This window comes from Doryrhamphus excisus, chromosome 11 (genome assembly GCF_030265055.1).
Source record: "Doryrhamphus excisus isolate RoL2022-K1 chromosome 11, RoL_Dexc_1.0, whole genome shotgun sequence".
Classification (NCBI taxonomy): domain Eukaryota; kingdom Metazoa; phylum Chordata; class Actinopteri; order Syngnathiformes; family Syngnathidae; genus Doryrhamphus; species Doryrhamphus excisus.
The window spans coordinates 3,704,304-3,730,261 of record NC_080476.1 but is presented as its reverse complement, the minus strand read 5'-3'; the positions used below and the strand labels follow the sequence as shown (position 1 = coordinate 3,730,261).

The 25,958-nt window shown below is 44.4% G+C and overlaps 1 protein-coding gene and 1 non-coding gene across 2 annotated transcripts in view; one reads left to right on the top strand and one right to left on the bottom strand.

The window, feature by feature from the left end:
• Positions 1-25,958, top strand: part of LOC131138260 (protocadherin-16-like) — a 66,981-nt gene that overhangs the window by 2,956 nt on the left and 38,067 nt on the right. The window contains exons 2-4 of the mRNA XM_058087053.1: positions 9,110-9,934; positions 10,014-10,211; positions 10,303-11,076. Coding sequence (XP_057943036.1) covers positions 9,122-9,934; positions 10,014-10,211; positions 10,303-11,076 — 1,785 coding nt within the window. The 5' untranslated portion in view covers positions 9,110-9,121. The remainder of the gene's footprint in view (positions 1-9,109; positions 9,935-10,013; positions 10,212-10,302; positions 11,077-25,958) is intronic.
• Positions 12,972-13,043, bottom strand: trnaw-cca (transfer RNA tryptophan (anticodon CCA)). Its single transcript has one exon. It is a non-coding gene; the product is annotated as a tRNA-Trp (tRNA).

Sequence of the window (25,958 nt, the reverse complement as noted above, 5' to 3'; positions counted from 1 at the left end):
TGGGAAGTCAATGAGGACAAATGTCGGAAAGCTGACCTCACACACACACACAGACACACACACACGTACATACACAATGGGACGCAACAATTGCACTGTAACGTGTGTTGGGGTTGTACGCTGTTTGAGGTTGTTTAACCACGTCAGCCTCGTATTGATAGCCTGAGAGGCGGGACTCACAAAATGAGATTCCCATTCATAAGAGAACCCCCCCCCACTCCCCCCATCCACACACACACTTTACTGACTGCACCACATTTCATTAGTGCCACCCCTTGGGGAAGCTTGGTAGCCATGGTAACTGCCTGTCGCCATAGCCGCCACGCCGGCATTATTTGTACGTGCTTGCATCCTGGTGGTGCATCTGTTGTTGCATGACACAAACGTTGCACAAAAGAAATGCTAACGCTAACTTATTACCTTTATAACTAAATTGTTGTAGGGATGTATTTTCAGAAAAATATGGAACGGAGGGAGGCAGATTTATCCTTTCGCTATTATTGTTATTTTGTATAAAATGTCAATGCAAAGCTCTGATGCACTCTACATTAAATAATGAGTCAAAGATCCTCTACATGACAGGAACACTACTGTTTTTCATTGTTTTTTATCTACTGTAAAATACACAAAGTTGCTCTAAATGAGAGGACTAACCACTCTGCTGTTTTTAAAGACACACTCTTCAAAGATCCTCTGTATGACAGGGTGGCTTTGCTGTTTTTGAGGACGTACTGCAAAATACACTAGCCAAAGATCCTTTATGTGAAGTTTGTTAGGTTTTTGAGAACGATCGGATCTGTTTAGATCATTTTAATGACAGGAGTGCTCTGCTGTTTTAAGGAGCTACTGCCAAACATCCATCCATTTTCCATGCCTCTTATCCACACATTCATACCTATGGACAATTTAAGAGTTTCCAATTAACCTAACACAATGAGTTCATTAGTTTCCACAATGAGAGCATTATAAAATGGAATTATATATATTTTTCAAAAATAAAAACACTTTTTTGTTTCTTTACTTTATTTGCCTTTTATTTGACCTACAAATGTGTCAGCTCATTTTGCCTGACCCTGCATAAACTGAGTGATGTGTTCAAAGACATGCTTGAAAACACTCTATTAGAAGAATCTTTTCATGACAGGAGTTTTTAGTAATCTGCTGCAAAAATGGTCGTCGCTCACAAGTCCTGAGAAGTCACGAGTCCTGAGAAGGATTTGGACCACGGGCCACCAGTTGAATAATAGTATGGATAGTATGGAATAGTATGGAAGGAAATTACAGCACTTCCATGTCAAATGGAACATACACGTTTTCATTTATTCATTCATTTTCTACCGCTTATCCTCATGAGGGTCACAGGGGTGCTGGAGCCTATCCCAGCTGTCTTCGGGCGAGAGGCGGGGTACACCCTGGACTGGTGGCCAGCCAATCACAGGGCACATATAGACAAACAACCATTCACACTCACATTCATACCTATGGACAATTTGGAGTCGCCAATTAACATAGCATGTTTTTGGAATGTGGGAGGAAGCCGGAGTACTCAGAGAAAACCCGATGCACGGGGAGAACATGCAAACTCCACACAGAGATGGCCGAGGGTGGAATCGAACTTGGGTCTCCTAGCTCTGTGGCCTGCGCGCTAACCACTCGCCCGCCATGCAGCCCTACATGTATGTTTTGTTTTTGTAAATACAATTAAATGCATTCATTGATCCTCATGGGGCCTCCAGCACGGGAATATCTTATAAGTTGTTCGCTTGATGAGTGTGATGATGGTGTCAATTCTGCGAAGACCAGCTCGTGTGTCTCATGTGTATTTCATGAAGGCGCTCACTTTCCAATCCTCTACACCCCCCTTCCACCTTCCCACAAAAGTCAGCATTGGCAGCCCCCACTCGTTTGCGTCGGTACGCACTAAGCTGTAGTCTCCTTGCTATTTTGATGCTTATTAACAGACGCCGCTCATTCCCAGCCGGGGACATAATGGAGTAACGTGATCCCCGACATTCCCGCCACCCAGCAGCTGTCGACGCGCCGCTAACCAGGAAGTATGGAGAAAGAAGGCAGTGGTCACATGATCACACGATTCACGGCCGACCGCCTATGGAAACCATTGAATCTTTCTCTGTGATGGAGCAAGAACCCTACTGATTTTGCCAAAAGCTAGGACAATGTGGACGTGAGATATTTTAAGATATTCCACCCATACCTGTCAGCCCTCCTTTTTCCCCGGGAAACTCACATATTTTCTTGTTTTTATCATATTTTAACTTCATGAATAAACGCTCCAGCTGAATTTTGGTCCTCTCAAGGGAAAATAACGGACCGTTTTTTTTGAAAATGTGGGATGCTGTGGGACATTCTGATGGTTAAGTCCAGAATTTTCCTTAATTTTTCTTTATTTCGTGAAAAATAACCCTTATTTCTGAAATATTTCCCTTATTTTCCCTTCTTTTCTGACAATTGTCCCTTACTTCCAAATGCAAACATCTTTTTCCATCTGCCAACCATCCTTTCTCCTTATCTGGGCAAGAACCCTACTCATTTTGTGTGACCTCATGACAAAGCTGTCTGATTGAATAGTTAGATAGAACCCCATTGATTTTGAGTGACATCCAACAAAAGAGGGCTGAGGCAGCTGAGGTCGTAGGTCAAATGGCAACAAATTGATATTTTACTTTCAAATCGTGTTCTATAAATATGCCTGCTGGAATAGGCTCCAGCATACCCCCGCGACCATAGTGACGACAAGCAGCATAGAAAATGAGCGAATGAATGAATTTCTAACCGATATTCACACTTAGAGGCTGTGTTCGGTGCAAGCACCCTATTAAGTTTGATTGACATCCAACAGAAAAGGTGATGTTTTCACCTCGCTGGTCGTCATACTTTTCCATCAATCTTCTTTACGCCTGACAGGATTTAGTTGTTCAACGCCAAAGAAAGACCAGTATGTCCGGTATGTCAGCACAAGACTCCTGTTGATGTTGATCTAGCCGGTGCTGCACGCACTCTAGCTGCGAGGAACCTAGTGACTTTGAAGCCTTCATCATCCCTTCATCAGCTCATCACCTCATCATCCTTCTAAGCTTCTTTTCTGGTCCACCTTAATGCCATCCACTGGAATTCACACGCCTCAGCTTCTTTGTAGTGTGAGAAGGTCTCACTGCACTTCATCACCACCAGGGACCTTATTTATGGACCTGTGTGTCTGTGTCCAGTGCCAGTTTTACCATGGAAACCTCTTCCACTATCAAGCTGAGAGCTCTTTCTAATAAGATAGAAGGCTGCCGTGTCTGGGGGGGAGAAGCATTTTCGACTTGCATCTTGTTTTTGATTGGTCCTTTATTGGAGATATATATGTATATGAGATATACATATATATTATCAATGAGCTTATATAGATAATGGGATATAATAATTGGATTAGTTATTACTAATCATTGGATTAGTTTTAGCATCTTTAATGTGCAAAATGTGTTTGTTCGTTTTTTGTTACCTGGCCACTTCCACTAAATTTAAAGGAAAAAACAGATTTGTACATACTGCAGATAAGCAACACCAGTGTATAAGATGCACATGTCCATGTCATAAAATGGCAATATTGTGGCACGCATGTGTCCGTGAGGAACAGGTAGCTCTTTATTGGACAGCAGACAATCATGAGCTATGAAAAAAATCACAATGAAATTACCAACCCACTGGAAATTATAGGAGGTCATTAGTCAATATAATCATCTTACATAGAACAATAAACTCATCACACAGCAACTTAACACTCAAAAGGTATACCTAATAAATATGAAAACATGTACTAATTGTTAAAGCACACCTAATAATATACAAACATGTACCAATATGAATTAACAATGTAAAAGTCTACCTAATAAATATACAAACATGTACAATACAAGTTTAAATAATTTTAAAAGTAAAAAAAAAATGTAATATAATAGATTGCATTTGAGCAAACCATTTTATTGGAGGACAAGCAGCATAGAAAATTGTGGATGGCACTGCAATCCTGTCTCAGTCCAGCACAGGGAGACAAATGAACCCAGAGGGAAGCAGACGTCATTGCAGCGGCCCAATTAATTAACTTCAAAAGAGCCCCCCCCCCATTTTTAAACTCATATTGTTATATGTCTGTATATTTTAGGTAAACCTTTCCAGCGTTAAGTTGTTGTGTGATGAGTTTAGTAAGATGACACCGTGAGTCAGACTCGTATATTGTTATACTGTTTATATATAATGACTTTCTGCAATGTTCAATGGGTTGAAATGGGTTGTAAGTGCACTATTGGCTTGTGATTGGCTCCTGGCACAGAAAGAGCTACTGTTTCCTCACCGACTCGCGAGTGGCACAGTATTTCAACAATCAGTAGTAGTTCTGAAGTAAAGAAGACGGAATCTACAGTCATCTATGATACGTATGTCAACAAGCATAGAGACCTCATTCCCTCATCATTCATTCACACACAAGTGTATGAGAACATCAGATGACATGTCACATGATGTAGTCCTGGCCTCTCTGAGTGCAGCTTCTTATCAATACTATTATTGATTGTTTGTGTACGTTGTCTAATGTACTGTTGTTCCTCTGCACAAGTAGGTATCCATTACATCGCCTAGAGAAGTAGTCATGGGTGATACCACTTTTTAATTCAATACCATACCGATGCCTTTTTGGTCATTTTTATCCCAACAAAACACGGCATATACAAATTGAATGTGTATTTTTCATAACCTATTGCACACAATGTAAAATACCCATATGAGTATATAATGTATATCATGAGCCCCACTACACGGAAGTCTGTCCATTCAGTGAGCAGGTCATCAGGTCACTTGCGTGGAGATTTTTTGACTCGTAACTGAGCGTTTAGCTTGGCTGAGGAGAGCGAAGGCGTGCCCAGCCTGGATCTGCAAAATCCATTAAGAGGGACGGCGCAAGGAGGGACCTGGTAGATGGACAGACCTGTTTGGGTTTGGGTTGTGTACTGCAGAGGACAGATTTTATTTTCTCTCAACTATAAGATAAAGTGTTGCATGTAGGCGTGATGTATCGAAACATGTCTGCTTCCTGTTTGATACTGCTGGTTTGCAGGCTTGTGTGCTGCACACAAAGATTACGGGGCTGCCATGCCAGATGTCATGTGGCCGAGACAGCGTGGAGCCCTCCGCGTCCGTCTGTCAGTGTGGTCGCACGGGGATGATGTCATCACACACATGCAAACAGAGACACGCATGTACAGTGTGAGGGATGAGAGGCTTCTATTAGTCAACCTCCACTGTAGCAGGCTGTACAGTATGTAGTGCTGCACACAAAATGGAGAAAATGTACCCCCTAAAAAGTACCCCTACTCTGTTGCCTCTGCTATTATTTTGCGGAACAATACACCACATGATGGTGGTGGAAAAACTTGAAAATCCTCTTAAATCAATAAATAGTTATTTTTGGCAAAGAAGAGTAATTTGTTTATCTTGAGTAATATGTACTCATACCTGACATTTATGACTTCAATTAAGCAAAATAATTAAGTGGCGTTTTGGCAATAAGCAGAGGTTGGGAGAGGGCAGAACACTTATCTGCCTAAAAACACGCCCATATAAGGAAGTACAGCCCTCTGTGACATCACAGAGGGGGAGTTTTGCCACGCCTTTTGAGCCATCCCTAACTTCTGGAAAAAGCATAATAGGTCCTCTTTACAGTTGGACTCACGCTGTGTATTAATAAAAGGACAAGTATGTATGCGAATATAAGATATTAGCAATAAAATATACAAAAACCTGATTAAAAATTTGGTGTAAATCTTTTGACATAATTGACAATTAGCTGTTCTAAAGAGTGCCACTAGAGGGAGTTAGTTAAAAAATGTCCTCATGACAGGGTAACGGTGACGTCAACAATGTTGTTGACGACTGCGTGAAAAGATTCGCTCTCCAACATCATTCTCATATAAGACAACCATGAGAGTCGCAACTTCACTTTTTCCGTCTGCTTAGTCCTCCTGAGAGGATGCATGGCGGCCGTTTTTGGCTCTCACTCCTCTAGCTGCACTTGCTAAAGAAACCCCACAAGTGTCCAAGTCCAAAGCAAAATCAAAGGAATGCACGCGTGCAGACAAGATGCTGGCTGGCTGCGAGTTTTGCGAGGCGCTCCAGATGTGGAGGTCAGCCGCCATAGCGGAGGGGCTGGTGTCCATGTCCCTCCTCCCGTCTCCCAGAGGAGCAATAGATGTTATTAATCTGTCCTCCTCAGGGGACTCATAAACTACTGCATGTGGTCACGGTCAGTGGGAAGGCGGATTCATTGGATATTAAATCATGCTTTCTATTTGCTTGGGGTTAGATTTCAAGGAGCATTTAAAAAAATGGATTTCCAAATTAGAAGCATTGTCCTTTTTAATTCAACTCTTTATTGGATAGGGACCATAATTGCTAGCTTAAGTGGCTTTTCATGATAAAAACATGTATCCCAGTCAATTAAAAAGGTACCGTATTAGCAAAGAAAACTCCTGCTACATGTTGCTAACCTCTGGCCTGGCCTTTGAAACTTGGCTTAATGCTAACAATGCTAACGGCTACAGTAAACCTCGGATATATCGGACTCGGATATATCGGAAATTCGCTCACAACGGACAGATTTTTCTGTAATGCATTTCCAAAAAAAATTCATTGCATATATCGGATTTTTTATAACGGATTTCGCCTATTTCGGACAAAATCTCCAGTCCCGTTCCAATGCATTTCCATTAAATTTCCCTCGCATACGTATATCGGATGGCCGCATCGTGGCGCTCCGATTCGCCGAATTGTGACAGGCCGCTATGCGACGTCATTTGCAGCGTTTGCAGCGTTGCCTGCGCGTCCAGGTACATTGGAAACATAGTCAAGGAAGTGCCTTTTTATAACGGATAAAATCCGATTTACGCATATACCGGATATAAATCCGATATATGCGTAAAACGGACATTTTCCGGTATACGCATATAACGGATTTCGCTTATATCGGACAAAACCAGTGGGAACAATTGAATCCGATATATCCGAGGTTTACTGTACCATGCTAGCAACCAGTAAGGATACAATGTGATATATCGAGTGATATAATGTGTCGTAAGTTACATCGCCATGGTTACACAGAGTGTACCACGATTTGTTCAGCGTTATTTGCAGCAGAATTCAATATAAGAAGAAAAAAAGGAAGAGCTGGACTCCATACGCAGGCCTATAACAAGTTTCCTGCTTGGCACACTTGATCATGTGGCCCCAATGCAAGTGGACAATCACAGCAAAAAGTGAAAATACATTCTTGTATGTCCATTGCTATGCAGATTCTTACCAAATTCTGTTGGCAACATGCTCAGCACGTGTGCCACCTTTTTACCAATTTCCACCGCAATGCGTACTTTTTGCATAATCCTGCGAAAAGAAAGAAAGAAATAATCCTAATGCTGATTCTTGCCCAAAATGTTGTGAAAAAGTTTGATTCTGTTTTGTGTTGGAATACACTAGTATTGCAAATAACTGGATTCATTTTGGACACTCCTGATGACAGATTGCTGTACAAACAGCATAATCCTAAATCTGAACTACCGGTATAAGCAAAGTGGCTTTTAGTGGATTTGGTTTAGGGTGCCCCTAAAGTTTGCACACATTAACTAAAATTCACATTTAAAGAAATGAAATGTATTCAATTGGACCATTAAGATATAACAACATTCATTCATTCATTTTTTACCGCTTATCCTCACCAGGGGTTGCTGGTGCCTATCCCAGCTGTCTTCGGGTGAGAGGCGGGGTACACTCTGGAATGGTCGCCAGCCAATCACAGGGCACATATAGACAAACAACCATTCACACTCACATTCATACCTATGGACAATTTGGAGTGGCCAATTAACCTAGCATGTTTTTGGAATGTGGGAGGAAACCGGAGTACCCGGAGAAAACCCACGCATGCACGGGGAGAACATGCAAACTCCACACAGGGATGGCCGAGAGTGGAATCGAACTCTGGTATTCTCGCTAAAAAAAACAACATTTTAAACATAATTTTCAACATTTGTGATGCAATTTGCAGGACTGGGTGCATTAAATCTATTCACCTCCATAAATAACATGTATTTGTATTTCCAAGTGTGTTTGTGTGAAATGCTAACAAGGAAGCTCACTATTAGCCTGCTAGCTAACAGCTGGATGAGCTTCTTTGTTCTGCAGATGTGCAAGGCATTCCTCAAGTTAACCATCCACATTATCTCAGCACCGTGGGAGGGACCGCCTGGGCCGACGCCTGACGACTCAATGCTTCATCCTGTTTTAAAATATTTAAATGTTGTCACCCATGAACTCTCTTAAGTCATCAGTGTGTCATCGTTGTCATCATCAGGCTACTGCATCTCTCCGCTCGCAATCCATAAGGAAGGAGTTATGGGCTAGGATGGTTCCCTTCATCGCGGGATGTTTTGAAAAGTTACACGGCCAATAAATCTCCCCACGTGAACACGAGAGGGAAATGCCCAAACGGTTGCTCTCATCTTGAACGGCGTGTAAATATTTGAAAGGCTGAGCTGTATATCTCTGCAAGGCCTTTGGAGTGGAGGATAAACACGCCAAGGCGGCTGCAAATAAATCCTCCATCGTAGACGTTTGAGACATGTTGATGCGTTCCTGCTAGAGTTTAGAAGGTGAGTTGGTGTCACCTGACAAAGCACATGATCCATCGCTGTCAGCAAAGCCACTCTACGCAAATAAAGGATTGAGCCGTGACGTTAGTGTGTAGCGTTACAGCATGTCAGGGTTTCTATTTATGTTGCGCTCGCGTGAGGACGGAGGCGGTGGACGCCCGCTGACTTTATTATGCTTCCCTCTGGATTTCAAAGCTTTCCTGCTTTGATCAGACCAAAATGTTCCTCTTCAATAAATCAGGAGCTTTCAGATAAATATCCTTTATTATTGCATTCCAATCCTGGACAGAGTCCGAGGTTCAATTCCACGCTCTGGCAGATCCACCTGCTCCATCCAGAAAGTTTTCTCTGAAATGTTTAATGATGGGAACGTCTTTGATACATGTTCTGGTTTGTGTCGTTGTATGTCCCAGGTGTAGCGAGCCATGTCTTTAAGAAGAGAAGGGTCAAGATGGCGGCTCAGTGGACCGTCTTTGCGCTCGGGTCTTTGGCGATGGTGGCGGCCGCTTGTCATTCTGGTCCTGCTTCAGTCGTCTGCTGTCCTCGGTGCACTGGAGCTGCAGCTGGACGAGGAGCAGCCGGCGGGGACCATTGTCGGGGACATCAGTGCTGGGTTGCCCCCCGGTGAGACAGCAAGTCTTTATTTCATCTCAGACCACGAGGGAACAGGTGTGGGGAGCGATCTCAACATCGATGAGACCACAGGGATAATAACCACGGCACGCCGTTTAGACCGCGAGCAGAGGGACCACTACAGTTTCATTGCCGTGACCATGACGGGCGTCACCATCGAGGTGTCAATCAGCGTCAATGACATCAATGACCACGCACCTGCGTTCCCCAGACAGAAAGCAGTTCTCAAGATCCCAGAGCACACGGCTGAGGGGACGAGGTTTTCCTTGGAACCAGCGACGGACGCGGACAAGGACCAGCTGACCACTCAAGGTTACGCTATTCGAGAGGGAAATGTGGGTCAGGTGTTTCGCCTGGAGACGAAGAGAGCTGCCAACAAAGCGCTCTATCTGGACCTGGTTGTCAATGGACTGCTGGACAGGGAGAAACGCTCATCATACATCTTAGTCCTCGAAGCCTTCGATGGGGGCTCTCCCAGGAGGGTGGGGTCCATGACCCTGGAAGTTGCGGTGACTGACATCAACGACCATGCGCCGGTCTTCAACCAGAGCAGATACCATGCTATCATTTCAGAAAGTCTCCCACAGGGCAGCAGCATTCTGCAGGTGAGCACATTATCACTTCATGAGGGGCGTGTCCTGGTACAGGTGGACTCACAGACTCTTCCTTTGGTTGTCTTTGCAGGTGTTTGCAGCAGATGATGATGAGGGTGATAACGGTCTGGTCCTTTATGAGATCAACCGGCGTCAAAGTGATCCTGACCGCTACTTCGTCATGGACCTCAAGTCTGGGGTCATCACCCTAAACAGACCGCTGGACTATGAGCTGAAACGAGTGCATGAACTGGTGGTCCAGGCCAGGGACAATGCCAGCCACCCTGAGGTACTGCACCACTTACATCATGACTAAGGTCATGACATGTGCTCCATGAGCATATGAAGACCAATGACATGTTCTTCATCTCCTTTCCTAGGTGACCAACGCGTTTGTGACCATCCATGTGCGAGACTACAATGACAACCAGCCCACCATGACAATCATCTTCCTCAGTGAAGATGGCTCTCCGAGGATCTCCGAAGGGGCCCAGCCTGGTCAGTACGTGGCTCGCATATCTGTCACCGACCCCGACTACGGAGAGTATGCCAACGTCAATGTGTCCCTGGAGGGGGGAGATGGAAAGTTTGCGCTCACAACCAAGGACAGCATCATCTACCTGATTTATGTGGACCAGGTGTTGGACAGAGAGGAGAGGGATTCTTATGATCTCAGGGTGATGGCCACAGATTCTGGCATGCCCCCCCTCAGGGCGGAGTCTTCTTTCACCATCCAGGTGACTGACGTGAACGACAACCCCCCACTGTTTGACCAGCAGGCCTACAGACAGACCATTCCCGAGGTCGTCTACCCAGGGTCCTTTGTTCTTCAGGTTACCGCCCGAGACAAGGACCAGGGCCCCAACGGGGAAATCAGATACAGCCTACTGAAGGGGAAAAACTCTCACTCTGACTGGTTCACCATTGACCCGGTCACGGGGATCATTACCACGGCGACCGCCCTGGATTTCGAATCGGAGCCCGCGCCTAGTGTGACTGTAGTTGCGACAGATGGTGGCCGGCCACCGCTGTCTTCCACGGCTCAAGTGGACATTGTGCTGCAGGATGCTAACGACAACACGCCTGTGTTCACCAGCAGCTTCTACAACACCTCCATTAAGGAGAACACGCCAGCCGGGACCTGCTTCCTGGAGGTAAGACGTTTTTGTTTTTTTTACCCCGTTTTCTCAAGCTTACAGTCTTTGAGCATGCCATCCATCCTGTGTGTAAATCTACTGCAGCAGCTGTTTCTGTGTCCTCTTGCTCACCTTGGGCTGTTGCCATGGCAACCAGGCCATCAGCCCCACGTAGGTCCTTGGTATCATGTCATGACGACTCCACTAGTTTTTGTGTTTGAGGAGAGAATTCACAATGGAAAAACAGTTTCTCTCTTTTTCTGCTTGAACTTACAAATGTTTCAGATTCAATGGCCCACATGTGGATATCTACAGTATGTGGACCGTTGAAGTCTTTGGTTTGGGATCAATCAGGACCCACAGTCCTTTGATTCCAGCTGTATCACTGGAATTCCGAGTGATTCTGAGGTACTCTGGCACCAGTTGAGAAAAGACTTCCTTCCCCAACCTCACGGGTGGTTCTCTAGTGTTGTCAATCAAGTTCCATTCACTCATCCCGGCACGTTCCTCAAGGTCGGTTCAGGTCTGAGCCAAAATTCTCGACAGGCTTCCTGCAGAGGCTGTGAGTTTTAGGATAATGGGAGTGGAATTCTTCTCTCAGTCTCAAGAGTTTTTCCTCCTTTCATTCCCGACTACTCCATGTGTCACTCTTGTTTCTTTCTCTTTCTTTTTAAAGTCGTGTTCCTTTCTTTCACCCTCCACACAAATACATTTCTAGAGTGTAGGAAGCACCTTATCAGCTCTAAGGTCATTGGAAAAGTGTTGCAGTGTTTATGCTGCCGTGTCACAAAGGGCTTATTTATTTCATGGCTTCCCTGCTTTCCTCTCCCCACCTCCTCTCACTTCCTTCAAGTATTTCCCAGGCGAAAGAAGTCGTGGGGCCTCTGTGTGGCTCTTATTTGTGTGTGAGTGTGTGTGAGAGAGATCTAGGCGGAGGTAGAGGTCATGAGTATGGCCTCCATTGGAGCTGCTGTCGGAAAGAAGCAACTCATTGGATGTAATAATTGATGACTAGATGCTGAATGAGCTGACATGATTACAATTTAAGTCTTTTTTAAGGAAAGTATTTTGCTTGTGGCAAGGCTCAAACTCTGCAGTGATCCTCGGGCGTCCCACCAGCAGATGTCAATAAAAGGAATGTGACAGAAATAGCCAGGTACTCACAATTCTCAATCAGTGAATCAATCAATGGAGTTGGATGAGAATCCTTTGGGAAAAGCCTTTTTGGAGGAACTTGACTTGATCCAGCAATCCTTCGACTGTTGCAGTAGTTGCTTGGTGACCATGATGTGATTTGAACACCCAACCTTCTGATCTGGAGCCTTGAAAGTGAGGAGTAAGTTTGAGGTACTTTGGAATATTGGAATAATATAGTAAGTTGTTTAAGCTAGGAGACCAGGGTTCAATTCCACCCTCGGCCATCTCTGTGTGGAGTTTGCATGTTCTCCCCGTGCATGCGTGGGTTTTCTCCGGGTACTCCGGTTTCCTCCCACATTCCAAAAACATGCTAGGTTAATTGGCCACTCCAAATTGTCCATAGGTATGAATGTGAGTGTGAATGGTTGTTTGTCTATATGTGCCCTGTGATTGGCTGGCCACCAGTCCAGGGTGTACCCGTCTCTCGCCCGAAGACAGCTGGGATAGGCTCCAGCACCCCCGCGACCCTCGTGAGGAAAAAGCGGTAGAAAATGAATGAATGAATAAGTCGTTTAAGCCTCAGAGTAGTAAAGTCTAGTAAACTCGTAAAGTCCCTAGCTTAGAGCCCTGTGGGACTCCTGTGTTCGCATGTTAGTCAAAAGTGATGGAGAGAGTGATGGATACCTCACAAGGAATTTATTTCTTGACTGTTTTTGTTCTCACAAATTTGGTGTGTCGGAACTTGACCTAAACTGACAACTCTAAAAGATGCTCTGTGACCCTGACGTGATTCGAACACGTAACCTTCTGATCTGGAGTCAGACGCGCTACCATTGTGCCACAAGGTCTTACATTTCACACATGCAAGCCACTAGTCCTCATCACTCGAGTCCACCCCATGTCTTAATGTATCTTCACTCCAGCAGCTGATATCTGTAAAGACACTTTTCACTTCCTGTAGCTGCCCCAATACCTTTGAGTTTACATCTTGAAAGTCAATTATGAAGGAGGGGGGTCTTTAGGCTGCACTCTGTCACAAATATATAGGTACAATATGAGCCAATTATTGGCTATTGAGCCCCATAAAACAAATTATTGTTCGTTTGTAATTTGTGCCCAAACTGTTAGTAAAATAGGGTACCACCCCTGGGACAATTTGTACCAGCAAAGTCAGCGTTTTCCTCACTTATCACTTGTCATCCCAATACTTTTGTCCAGCCCTCCATTTAGCATCGCATGTCAGTGAGCGTATGCATGAAACCCATCTGTACACGTGTAGTACACGCGCACGGCTAAGCAAGTGTGATATTGCTCCCCTGTGGTGTTCAACATGTGTTTTTCTGGTTACGATGGTTGATCACGGTGGTGGACCTGCACATGTGCTCCAGACGCGAGTGGTCAGTTTGGAGTTCAATTGGAATATGACTGATTTTATGTTTAAGTCTGAGTGCTAAATAGCAAAGGTTTTAGGATAGAGCCCTGGGGGACTCCTGTGCTGATGATAAGGTGTTCAGGAGTAAGAGAGAGTGATGGATTGCTCAGAAGGAAAGTGTTCCGTTTAACATGCTAGCCGTGGAGATGTTTTTCACTCCATGATTTGCTTTAGCAGACTTCTAATTGAAAATAGATGATTTAAAAAAACATGGCGGTGAAGGCGCCTGAAATAGAGCAAAAAAAAACGGGAAGCAGTTTCTTTTCACAGGTGGAGAAGGTCCTCCTGTTAAAGCACTTGAGTCAACACCGCTTGGCCTGGCAGAGCCTTCAGACTTCTTCACGCAATGTCGACATTCCAGGAGGCCGTGGTGGACGTCTGCACGGCTCAGTGAGGAACGCTCTGAGAAGCTTCCACTTTGGAAGCTGGGACAGGAGGACACAACGTTAGCTACGCTAGCACAGCTATCTGCGCTACAGTGTTGCTATACTGTAAAATACTGTAGCTTGTGCTCAGACATTGAGAGAATGAAGAAGAAGCCACTTTGGCATCATAACGGAAATGTAATGATGTGCAAACATTTAGATTTGGTTCTGACCAGTAGCAGAATTAGCCACCCGATCAGGAACGCTAACAAAATGAGCATCATCATGGTAGGTTAGTGTAGTAAGTTGTTGAACTGAGGCTGTAGGGACACATATTACTGTTAGAACATCATTTATTTGTGCTACAATGTCATTTTCCTGAACATTTCCACATTGTTCGTGTAACAGGAACTCACTGTTGCCCCTGAAGGATAAAACAGGTACTACACCACCATGCTATTCCAGTTTCCTTTGCTCTCAGGGCAGATATTACAGTTAAAACATCATTAAAAAGTTACATTTGCATAATAGGAGACCTTTAAATGCAACCCAGCTGAAACAATGTCGTCTCCTCACATTTGAGCAAGTCTGTTTTTTTTCAAATGCTTTGTTTAAAGTTGTCAACAGCTGTGAGTTGTGTAGTTTACCGCACAGCTGCCAGATTTTGAAAGGTTTTAAATGAAACGGACCGGCCAATCAGAGCACCGTAGGTGAGCTTGGTGTAATCCCTGCAGTCTACAGGCGTGCCATGGCTCAAGGATCAGGAAGCAACAGCTGCAAGTAAATTCATTAAGATTTGGTTTCAGCTCCTCGATGGTGGAGTTTTATGATAGCTGCCATTAGCTGCTGTTAAAGCAGACTTCATTGAGGCGTGATGGGCCTGGTGGACGCCTCACGCCTCATTAGACACAATACTCTGCACCATATGGCAGCGAGGTCTTTCCATCTTCTCTTTGTTTCATTCGTTCTTATAAGTCACTTCCCCCCCCCCCCCTCTCTTTTTTTCTTACGTTCTGGCATCACCTCCCATTGCTGAGATTTTCCTACGCTTGGCCTTCTCTTGTGTCCTGACTTTGTCCTGCTTCTTGGAAGGAACGGACTACTGGACTTATAAAGTGGCAACATATCAAATGCAAAAAGAATCATGAGCAGACCTCTTGTCCTTTCACCTTTGTTTGTGTGGACGTGCGTGGGCTTTTTATTTTCCATACGGAAGTTTCTAGAAGAACTATCAGAGCAGCTGCACATCCGCCAGACGTCCTCACATCATGGAGACAATGGAGACACATTTGGCAGGAAGTACAAGTCCTCTGGAATCAGCTGAGAACGTTAACACATAATTAGTCAAAGATCCTGTATGTGAAAGCAGCTCCCTGCTGTTTTTAAGGAGCTCCTGCAAAAATGCTAGTCAAAGATCATCTACATCCACGTGTGTGTTGATGTTTTGCTTTTAAAGACACAAAAGTGCTACTCAAGGCATCTACTGCTGGTCAAAGATCTTCTATATGACACAAGCAACGTGCTGTTTTTAAGGATCTACTGCTCATCAAAGATCCTCTATATGCAGGGGCTCTCTGATGGTTTTCAAGAGCTGCTGCAAAAATGCTAGTAAAAGGTCCTCTGAATGACAGGAGTGGTCTGCTATTTTTAACCAGTTGATATTCATCAAAGATCCTCTATATGACAGGAGTACTGGTCAAAGATGCTATAAGTGACAAGACTACTACAAAAGTGTCAGTCAAAGAGTTTCGATGTGACACAATTACCCTGCTGTTTTTAAGGATCTACTACTAGTCAAAGATCCTCAGAATGACAGGAGTATACTCGGCTAATTTCTAAGCAGCTACTTTTCACAAAAGATCCTCTATGTGACAGGAGTGCTGGTCGAAGATGCTATAAGTGACAAGACTATTCCAAAAGTGGCAGTCAAAGATCTTCTATGTGACACAATTGCCCTGCTGTTTTTAAGGATCTACTGCTAGTCAAAGATCCTCCGAATGACAGGAGTACACTGCTATTTTTAAGCAATTGCTATTCATCAAAGATCCTTTATATGACAGGAGCGCTGGTCAAAGATGCTATAAGTGGCAAGACTACTTCAAAAGTGTCAGTCAAAGATCTTCTATATGCTGTTTTTAAGGATCGACGACAAGTCAAAGAGCTTCTTCTCTGCTGCTATTTTGATCCCTACTCGACACTCGAATAGGACTGTAAAAACACAAGGCAAGATTCCTCTACATGACAACTTTTCTATTTTTAAGGACCATCTTCCAAAAATGCTAGTCAAAGATCCTCAAAGATGAGAGGAGTGCTCTGCTGTTTTTAGGAATCTGTTAAAGTTTGGAATTGAACAAATCCTTCTGATGTCATTCGTGTCAGGCCGCTAGTTGAAAGACCCATGTGTGTAGTATCATAAAAAACAGGCTGATGCCCAGTGGGCTACTCTTAAGTATTTAGGCAAGATTTTGCCAAGTGGGCACCGTGTAAAAGCAGCACACACACATATAAGTGGCAGTTGATGGGTGGCGTGGGGGCTCCACAGTTGATGGGGTCACACTAAAGTGAAGTTGGCGTGTAAATCAGCTTCCTGTGTTTCTCCAGTAGATTGTGTGAGCCTTAAAAGTCCGGTCCAGCAGGTGGTCCGGCGCTTAGTTTCCGGAAGGCGTTGTTCCTTTCCCAGTGTATCACATTCTCCCATTTGGGCTTTGCCGGAGATAGACGTGAGATTAGAGGTCAATCTGGGCCGCGACCTGGACGCTTGTGTTGTAGCAGGTCCAATCTAGCAGACTTCTTTAGTCCAGTGTAGTTGCATCAGTGTGTGTGTGGTGTTGTGTCTTTTTCCTACAGTGTTTGTTTGTTCTTTGCGAGTTCGAGGACGGTGCAGCAACGTGTGTTTGTTTTCTCAGATCATTGATGTGACCTCGCTTGAACAATATGGACGAAATATTGTCCCACTTTGGATGCCAAAGCACACAAAGTGGATGGTGGCCCCATGTGATGAGGTTGTCAACAACATTCATTCATTTTCTACCGCTTATCCTCAAGAGGATCGCGGGGGTGCTGGAGCCTATCCCAGCTGTCTTTGGGCGAGAGGCGGGGTACACCCTGGACTGGTGGCCAGCCAATCACAGGGCACATATAGACAAACAACCATTCACACTCACATTCATACCTATGGACAATTTGGAGTGGCCAATTAACCTAGCATGTTTTTGGAATGTGGGAGGAAACCGGAGAAAACCCACTCACGGGGAGAACATCCAAACACCACACAGAGACCCAAACAGAGATTCGAACCCAGGTCTTCCCGATCTCCTGACTGTGTGGGCAACATGTGAACCGCAGTGGGGCGCTAAACTATATCTAAACATAACATATTAGCTCTGTGTCATAGCTGTAATATCTCATAATATCTCATTAACAAACAATACATTTTATTTGTGATGGAAGTGGCTTATGTGGTAGAACAGGTTGTCTCGAAACTGAAAGGTAGGCGGTTCGATCCTCTGTTATTATTTTTACAATATACCGAGGGTCGATGAAAAACAGACAGCGAGACGAAAATGGCCCTCAGGCCGCACTTTTGACACCCTTGTGTTTTTTTATACACAATGGCACCTCAGTTTTTGTCATCATTTGTCACAAAAGGTGAGACGACAACCAAAACGTACAATAAACGAGGCAATTTTTCCCATCGGAAATAATGTCAATCCAATGAATCTGATCCTGACACCTAAAAATATGAAAAAATAATAATTTCAAAGAGAATAAATATAGTTTTACATGCAGAAATGTGAAATAATTCCCGTTCATCCGAGCGAGATTGAATTCATTGGTGTGTCTCGTCTTCTTTATCAATTAACCTAGCATGTTTTTGGAATGTGGGATCAGCGCCATGGCCTTCAACTCTCCGGAGTACCCAGAGAAAACGCATGCATGCACAGGGAGAACATGCAAACTCCACACAGAGATGGCTGAGGGTGGAATTGAACTCCGGTCTCCTAGCTGTGAGACCTGTGCGCTAACCACTCGTTATCAACAACAAATACATGTAAAAACAAGTCACTCCGTTTTTTTTCCACATTCCAAAAACAAGCATGTTAGGTTAATTTCCGATAATTATATGTTAAAAATGTCCTAAAACCTACCTAACGAATAAAAAATGTATTAAGATCTTAATGAATTAAGTTGAAATGTTGATTGATTGCTAATGAATTAGATTTCTCCATGCATTGAACCATATATCGCACCATGTCATGTATATACCGTGTGTATGAGTGCTGTGTTTGGCTCGAGGGAAAGATAAAACTAGAAAACAGTAGTTGGTATTTCCACCACACGGCTCTGGCTGGGCTTCAGGCATGGAAATTCTCCCTTTGCAAAGGCAGCGTTTTTGGATGACGTGCACCAATAATCCACCACGGCATGTGTTGACATCGCGCGGGGGGGAAAAAAAAAGCACATAAAAATAAATTACGAAAGAGACAAGATGATGTATGGGGTCTGCTTATGAACTTGTGGACAGAAGCTCAAACACTCAATGATCCTGTCTGCACTACTGAATGATTTCTTAAAGAAGTGGTCCTCCACACATGCGTGTCAATATAATGGACCAAAGTATTTACCAAATGTCTAACTTCCTATTATTATGGAACATACAGTATTACCCATACTGGGCTGTATGTGTGCTATAGAGACTGCCCCTTCAGGATGAAAGTGATATTACACCATAATCATATTTCCACTTGCGATGCATTTCAAACTCTTGGGAAGTCGGGAAATATCCCACTTGGAGCCTGCAACGTCTGACCTCAAAGTGTTTTTGGCAGGCTTAAAGCATCCATTATACCAAATAACTTCATATAGGGATTATATAGTTATATTCTAGATCGGGATAAACAATAAATTCACATCGATATCGTTTAGAGATTCTTTTCCAGCATCTCTACAGGCACCGCCATTGGGTACATTTGCCTGGAAATTACACACTTTTGTTACAATGAAGGCTACACGGCGGACAAGTGGTTCACAAGCAGGCCTCACAGCTAGGAGACCCACGTTCAATTCCACCCTCGGCTATGTCTGTGTGGAGTTTGCATGTTCTCCCCGTGCATGCGTGTGTTTTCTCCGGGTACTCCGGATTCCTCCCACATTCCAAAAACATGCTAGGTTAATTAGCCACTCCAAATTGTCCATAGGTATGAATGTGAGTGTGAATGGTTGTTTGTCTATATGTGCCCTGTGATTGGCTGGCCACCAGTCCAGGGTGTACCCCGCCTCTTGCCCCGAGACAGCTGGGATAGGCTCCAGCACCCCCGCGACCCTCGTGGGGATAAGCGGTAGAAAATGAATGAATGTTACAATGCTGAATGTCTCTCCTACTCATTGTTGCCTCTTAAGGATGCATGTGGTATTACATTCTTTGCTTTGTAGGGCTTTAAAAGTTTTGCTCATGCCTGAGCCCACTTTCCTCTTCTCCTTTGTCTCAATTGGATCAATCACTTCTCCTCCTCCTAACCATAACCATAACCATAACCATAACCATAACCATAAACATTGTTTAACCAAAATAGATAGAAAGACTCAAACCCCAAGGTGGGCTCACGTTCTTATTCGTAGTATAGACCAGCGATTTAAATAATGCAATCGCTCCACTCGCAAACACGCCATCTTTTGCAGTGAAAATTAATCAAAATGACTCAAAGTAAGACTGGAAATAATCCACAAGTCCGGGACATTGCCGTCATGCAGCAGAATGGAAGTGACCCTGTAAGACCGGTCCTGTCGGCAAACAGTAGCGTCGCTGGAACCACCCTGACATGGTTCCGGGCCGGGCCGTTAGACCGCCTGGTGTCAATCATGTGACTTGGCCGGGCTCCGTCTGCCTGTCGCGAGCACTTCAGCTCTCCGGGAGAGGATATATCAGATTTGCGAGTCTTTCTGGGTGCTCGTGGACCAAATTCAGCTCTTGTGGTTTTGGAGCAGATGACTGCGGTCTCACACGCCTTGGTGAGCAGCGTGCAGCGCATGAAGCTGCTGGAAGACATCTCTTGCTTCTGGAAGAACACGTCCATGTCAGGACGTGCACCGAGGCGCCCCCTGCCAGCGTGAGCACACCAGGAAACTGAGCTTAGACTCGAGTCTGGACTTTTTGGAGGAGTTGTGTCAGGCGTCATCAGGAGTCAACATCTGGTTTCCTTGCTGCCGCCGCCGCAGCTTAATCGCATCAGCAGCGCGGTGATCAAGTGGAAAGTCGCCGCAATAGCTCGGCCTGTGTGTGTAAGCACAACTTCTCTTTCATTTTCACCTCGCTGGGAGAAAAGTGGCTTTAACGGTTGAGCTAATATGTTCCATGAACATAGCATGATGCATTCATGAGCCGCCTGTTGGAACGGTAGTACATCATCCAATGTAGATTTGCACTACACAACTACACTGTCACATTGTTGTTGAACATTATTAGCAGTTTAGCTGCTCTTTTTGGCAGCAATCAATTGAAAAAGAAGTCAAACGGATCTTGTTATCTCGCTATCTTGCTAAGGAACACATTCTAAAAGTATAAAAGGGCTATTTATTAGCCTGTCATTACAAATTTCATCCCATGGGTAGCATTAGAGCTTTATTTTTAAAATGTAGGAAATTTACAAAGTGCCCGCAAGCCATACTGGGTATGGCAATGTCCATTGACGCTACAATTTAGTGAGAAATCAGATGTCCAATGACGTGTATGTTATCTTTCAAATCAGCCCCCCCTTACATGGGGCCCAGGTAACAGCAGGAATGATTTTTTAAGTGCCTGCCCACCATTGCACAAAATGAAACCAACTGGAAAGTGAATAAATATAAGGTTTAAAGATCTTGAAATTATCCCACATTTCTTATGACAGTGTCACGGTGTGTCGAGGGTTGGGCCCCAGATGCAGAGGAAGGCACAGTCTTTTAATAGGCAAAATCCAGAAGGCAACACAAGGTGGTGGCGAGGTAAAAATGGAGTCTAACAAAAGAATCTCACCACTGGACACTGCTAGAGAAAGCTATAACTAGCGTACAGCAGGAGGCTGGCTGGATGGCTAGGGAGAGCTGGGCTGACCGAAGCACCGGTGGGCTAGCAGGAATCTACAACGAGGAACCAGCGACTCCGGCTGCAAGCGGCGGCCTTAAGTGGGCAGTAGAATTGATGGACTTCAGGTGCGCCCAGTCCGTCCGCCTCCAGCCCGCTCAAGGACATCTGGAAAACACGGAAAACACAAACCAGGAGAAGGCAGGGACTAGCAAGCAGGAGGCAGGCTCAGTTTTCCCTCTGCACATTAGACACACATCAACATCTAAATGGACATCATTTCTCATTGTGCCTTGCATTGGCTAGTCCCGTATTGGGTAGTCCCGTATTGGGTAGTCCCATATTGGGTAGTCCCGTATTGCCTAATGTTGTGGCCACAGTGGTTCCACGTTTTGGGTGACGACTAAAAACGTGTCCGTGTGAATTCTTAAGCTTCTGTTATCATATTTCACCAACAATTCCATAATTCATAACGGGGAACGTGACGATGAGTCCCTCCAAGAAACAAAGAGGTGTGTCAGCCAATGTAACACGGCGGAAAGCCGTCGCCATGGCGATGTATAAAGAGGAGGATGGGAGGATTCGGGGGGCTAAGGAGGGGGCCGACACTTCATCACCTCTTGTGTACGACACCTCACTCTCCCATTCAGTGTGCGTGTGGGGGGGGCATTTGTCACCCTGTCAAGAGGAGTGGGGGGGTATGTGTTGTTCTAACAGGACACACTAGCTAAATATGAAGGATGCACGCCATGACTTCATATGGATAACATGCATATGTGTGATGGGGGAGGGGGGTGTGCCATGTCTTTCAGTAGGTTAGAGTCATCGCTCAGCAGTATCCATGGCAACAGGACCCTCAGGACCACAGGGAGGGAAAAGGGAGAAAAAGGAGGACTGGTGGGCTCGTGGGGTTGTCTGGGGGGGGGAGGCTTTTAGAGGGGGCTGGGCTGTATTTCATGATAAGAGGTGATGGAGATTCGAGGCCTTATCAAATCAATCAAATTCTGTGCGGTCCAAACTGAGGAGGACTAAATGATTTTTAATTGAAGGCATTGGGGTACTAGAAATGACATATTGGTGCAGTGGGAGGGTGAGGACCACTGGAATCGAGCCAGCAGACTAACACACATCTGATGTGTGGTTCATTAATAATTACGATACATTTGTTTATTTGTATTTAATTGAAGGTCTCAGTCTTATTCCGGTAATGCTCATTAGCACCTTCTACAGGACGGAAGTGGAACAGTATAAACCAGCCATCCATTTTCCATGTGTTTTTACTCCTGAGTTGTTGTCTGTCACATTACTCGCTACTATTTTCATTTGTTTCACATGACAATGTTAATGAAATAATTATTGCTGACATGGTATATTATGATGTTTGACATGATGTTCGACATTATTGAATATTGCAATAATGTCGTAAGATCGTGCATTACTATACCATTCTCTACATTATGCAAACCAAATGTAGTGCGGTCACAATAATATAAGCGCTTGTTTGTAATTAATGGATATAGGTGTGTGTGTGTGTGTGTAGTATATAGTTTAAGTGGCGATGGTTGCGGTTGGCAAGCGCACACCACGTGCAAACAACAGCAGCTCTAAATGAAATCTTTTGTTTTGTAAATCGTCAAATTAAACATGTCACTCGGTTTGAATGGGACACACACACGCCAGCTGCCGAAGCTGAATGGGGGAGGGGGGGGGGGGGGGGGGGGGGCGTTGGGCATAAGCCTTCCCCACAAGAACTTACCCAACCTTCAACACATGTCCTTCTTATACACACACACACACACACACACAAAGTCAGTGCAATCTTTTGTCTGTCAAAGGGTAAAAGGTGGTTGGATGACCCCCTCATTCCCTTCCCCCATGTCATCTGGTAACAATCACCACACGGTGGTTTGTGTGCGTGTGTGCATGTGTGTGTATGTGTATGTGTGTTAGGATGCAGCATCCATCCAATGCTGTCAATGAAATATGGAAGATAGCAGCAGCAACAGCAACGTTCCCAACCTGGAAAACTGTCATGTGGACGGTTGCTTTTTTCGCCACGCTGATGATTCTTCTTTATTTATTGGAGCAGATGTCTCCGAATGCAACGCAGAACCCTGCGGTCTGGTTCTATTCAGTTTTTAGGTCCCCTCTGCGTGAGGAACAATCATTTAGCTTCATCAGCGTCCTAAAGAGACAAATATTCCAATGGAGTTTTGCTCCTGATTGCGTGAACTTTGACCTCTATATATCGAATCACAGCCTTGGTGAGGTCTCTGCGGCGACACAGAGAATATATAATAAAAACAATAAATAATTAAATCTGATTATGTTAATGTGACAGTCAGCAGCTGATGCCAAGATGCTGCATCAGCCTCTGGGGTTTTATTCTGAAGGAGAGGTTGCCAGTGACAACTGGAAACTGAATTTGTGGCTAAACCTGGGACTTCTTGTGACCTAATGACCTGTGGCACACATGACGCCATACCTCCCATCACATTTCGTATGAAATGCTGCATCATAAAGATACATATTATATGGAATACTGCAAATAAGTGTCAAATACTGCGGATTAAAGGTGCATATTAAATGTTGAGTCTTAAATGAGGCAATGTGTTACCGTTGGCGTACGAGACAGGAAGCGGGCAGTGGCGACTAATCATCAATGATCTAAGGAGCGTGACACTCAAATCTCCATCTGGCGTACAGTTTATTGCGGACCGCCCAGAGGCTGAGTCATCCACGAGGAAATTAGTCTCATTATTTGCTGTGGAGGGAAGGAGGATTTTGATCTGGTTGCAAAAAGAGTCTCTAAAGTATATAAAGTTCATCGAAACCGCCAGCCTTGCCTGCGGTGTTGCAGGTGTCCAGATGTTTGCATCAACAAATATAAACAGTATTATATGTTTATGACCCGCCCCCTCTATACGGTCATATCTTTGCCAAAAATCAGGCTTCGCTACACGTCTAGAAATTCCGCCTAGAGCTAGGAGCTGTGAGTTTAATCATTCCGGGTGCCGATCGTGTCTGCAAAGTCTCTACCGATGTCCAGTAAAAGCGTGACGGCCTGTGGCAAACCACCGAAGGAAATGGTGCATTCAGGTGCATTCAACTCCACCCTCGGCCATCTCTGTGTGGAGTTTGCATGTTTTCCCCGTGCATGCGTGGGTTTTCTCCGGGTACTCCGGTTTCCTCCCACATTCCAAAAACATGCTAGGTTAATTGGCCACTCCAAATTGTCCATAGGTATGAATGTGAGTGTGAATGGTTGTTTGTCTATATGTGCCCTGTGATTGGCTGGCCACCAGTCCAGGGTGTACCCCGCCTCTCGCCCGAAGTCAGCTGGGATAGGCTCAGGCACCCCCGCGACCCTCGTGAGAAAAAGCGGTAGAAAATGAATGAATGAAAGAATGAGTCAGGTGCACTTTGTCTTTTGCGGACCTGGTCAGGTCACCTTCAAGATCCCTCAAGTCTAGACATATCCATCCATTTTCTATGCCGCTTATTCTATAGGGTCGTGGGTATGTTGGCGCCTATCCCAGCTGTCTTCAGGCGAGAGGCGGGGTACACCCTGGACTAGTGGCCAGCCAATCACAGGGCACATATAGACAAACAACCATTCACACTCACATTCATACCTATGGACAAAACATGCATGTTAGGCACGTGCATGTGGGAGAAAACCCACATATGCATGGGGAAAACATGCAAACTCCACACAGAGATTACAAGCCCCTCTACCTGCCCACACGCACACGAAAAAATTATTATTTAGTTTTTATTATTTAAATTATTTGTGCAATTTACTGTTTATGCTGTACATTATGTTGTTTATATTCGGTGTCATCTATTTATTCTCCATATTATTATTATTATTTATCTTCTTTTGTTTCTGGTATTATACGGGAGGCAGGCAACAACATTTCGTTGGCAATTTCGCTGCTGTGTTTTTGTGCAATGACAATAAAGGGAGTCTATTTAGATTTATTCTATATATCTATTTAGATGCCTGAGCGGAGGTTCGAACCCAGGTTCAAATCCTGACTGTGTTCATTTTGTAAATCACATAATATAATATAAATAAATATTTCCTTCTTTTAAATGAAATAAACTGTTATATACATTTTTAAAAAATGTTTTAAAATTATTAAATGTTCATGGTATTTTAAAGAAATAATAAATAATGAATGTATTATATTTGTATGTCTTAATGAACTAATTATATATACATGTTTTGTATAATGTATGTACTGTATACAATACAGTAGGTCTTGAAGGACAAACTGTAAGGAATACAGCTATGACTGTACTTTATCATATACTTATTCAACTTCTTGTCATAAAAACATCCAGGCCGATACTTTGAAATATGCATATACGTATAAACGACATTGAGAATCTGTAAAAACGGCGCATTCATAACGGAATTCACTGAGTGGTGTTGAGTTCATGGTGCTCCTTGTTTATTAGCCAATAAACGTCAGTGCGTGTCAGCTGTGAAACACAAGCTGGCGTTAGCGTGTTGCAGATGGCAAGGTGGCGGCTTGCGCCCGCGTCAACACACAGCAGGCTGTAAATGTGTCGTTAAACGTGGCGAAAAGCTTCTTTATCTGACTTTCAGCCTGACTGAGACTGTTTGTTTTGGCCTCGCCGGGCTTTCTTGCTTGATTTCTGCCTTAGAGGTCCACTTCCTGAGTGTATCGTCCGGAGCAGAACTTCCGTTTTTAACCTCCCAACAATGGGGTTATCACATCATTTCCTGTCTTGCTTCTAATAACGTCTGACACTACAATGTCCGGCTCGACAGACTGGAAGTCCAGCAAATGATCAAGGATAGAGGCTGGGAAAAGACTCAAGCATGGACTTACACAGCATTCAAATTTGCCCACCATCCACATGAACACACGTC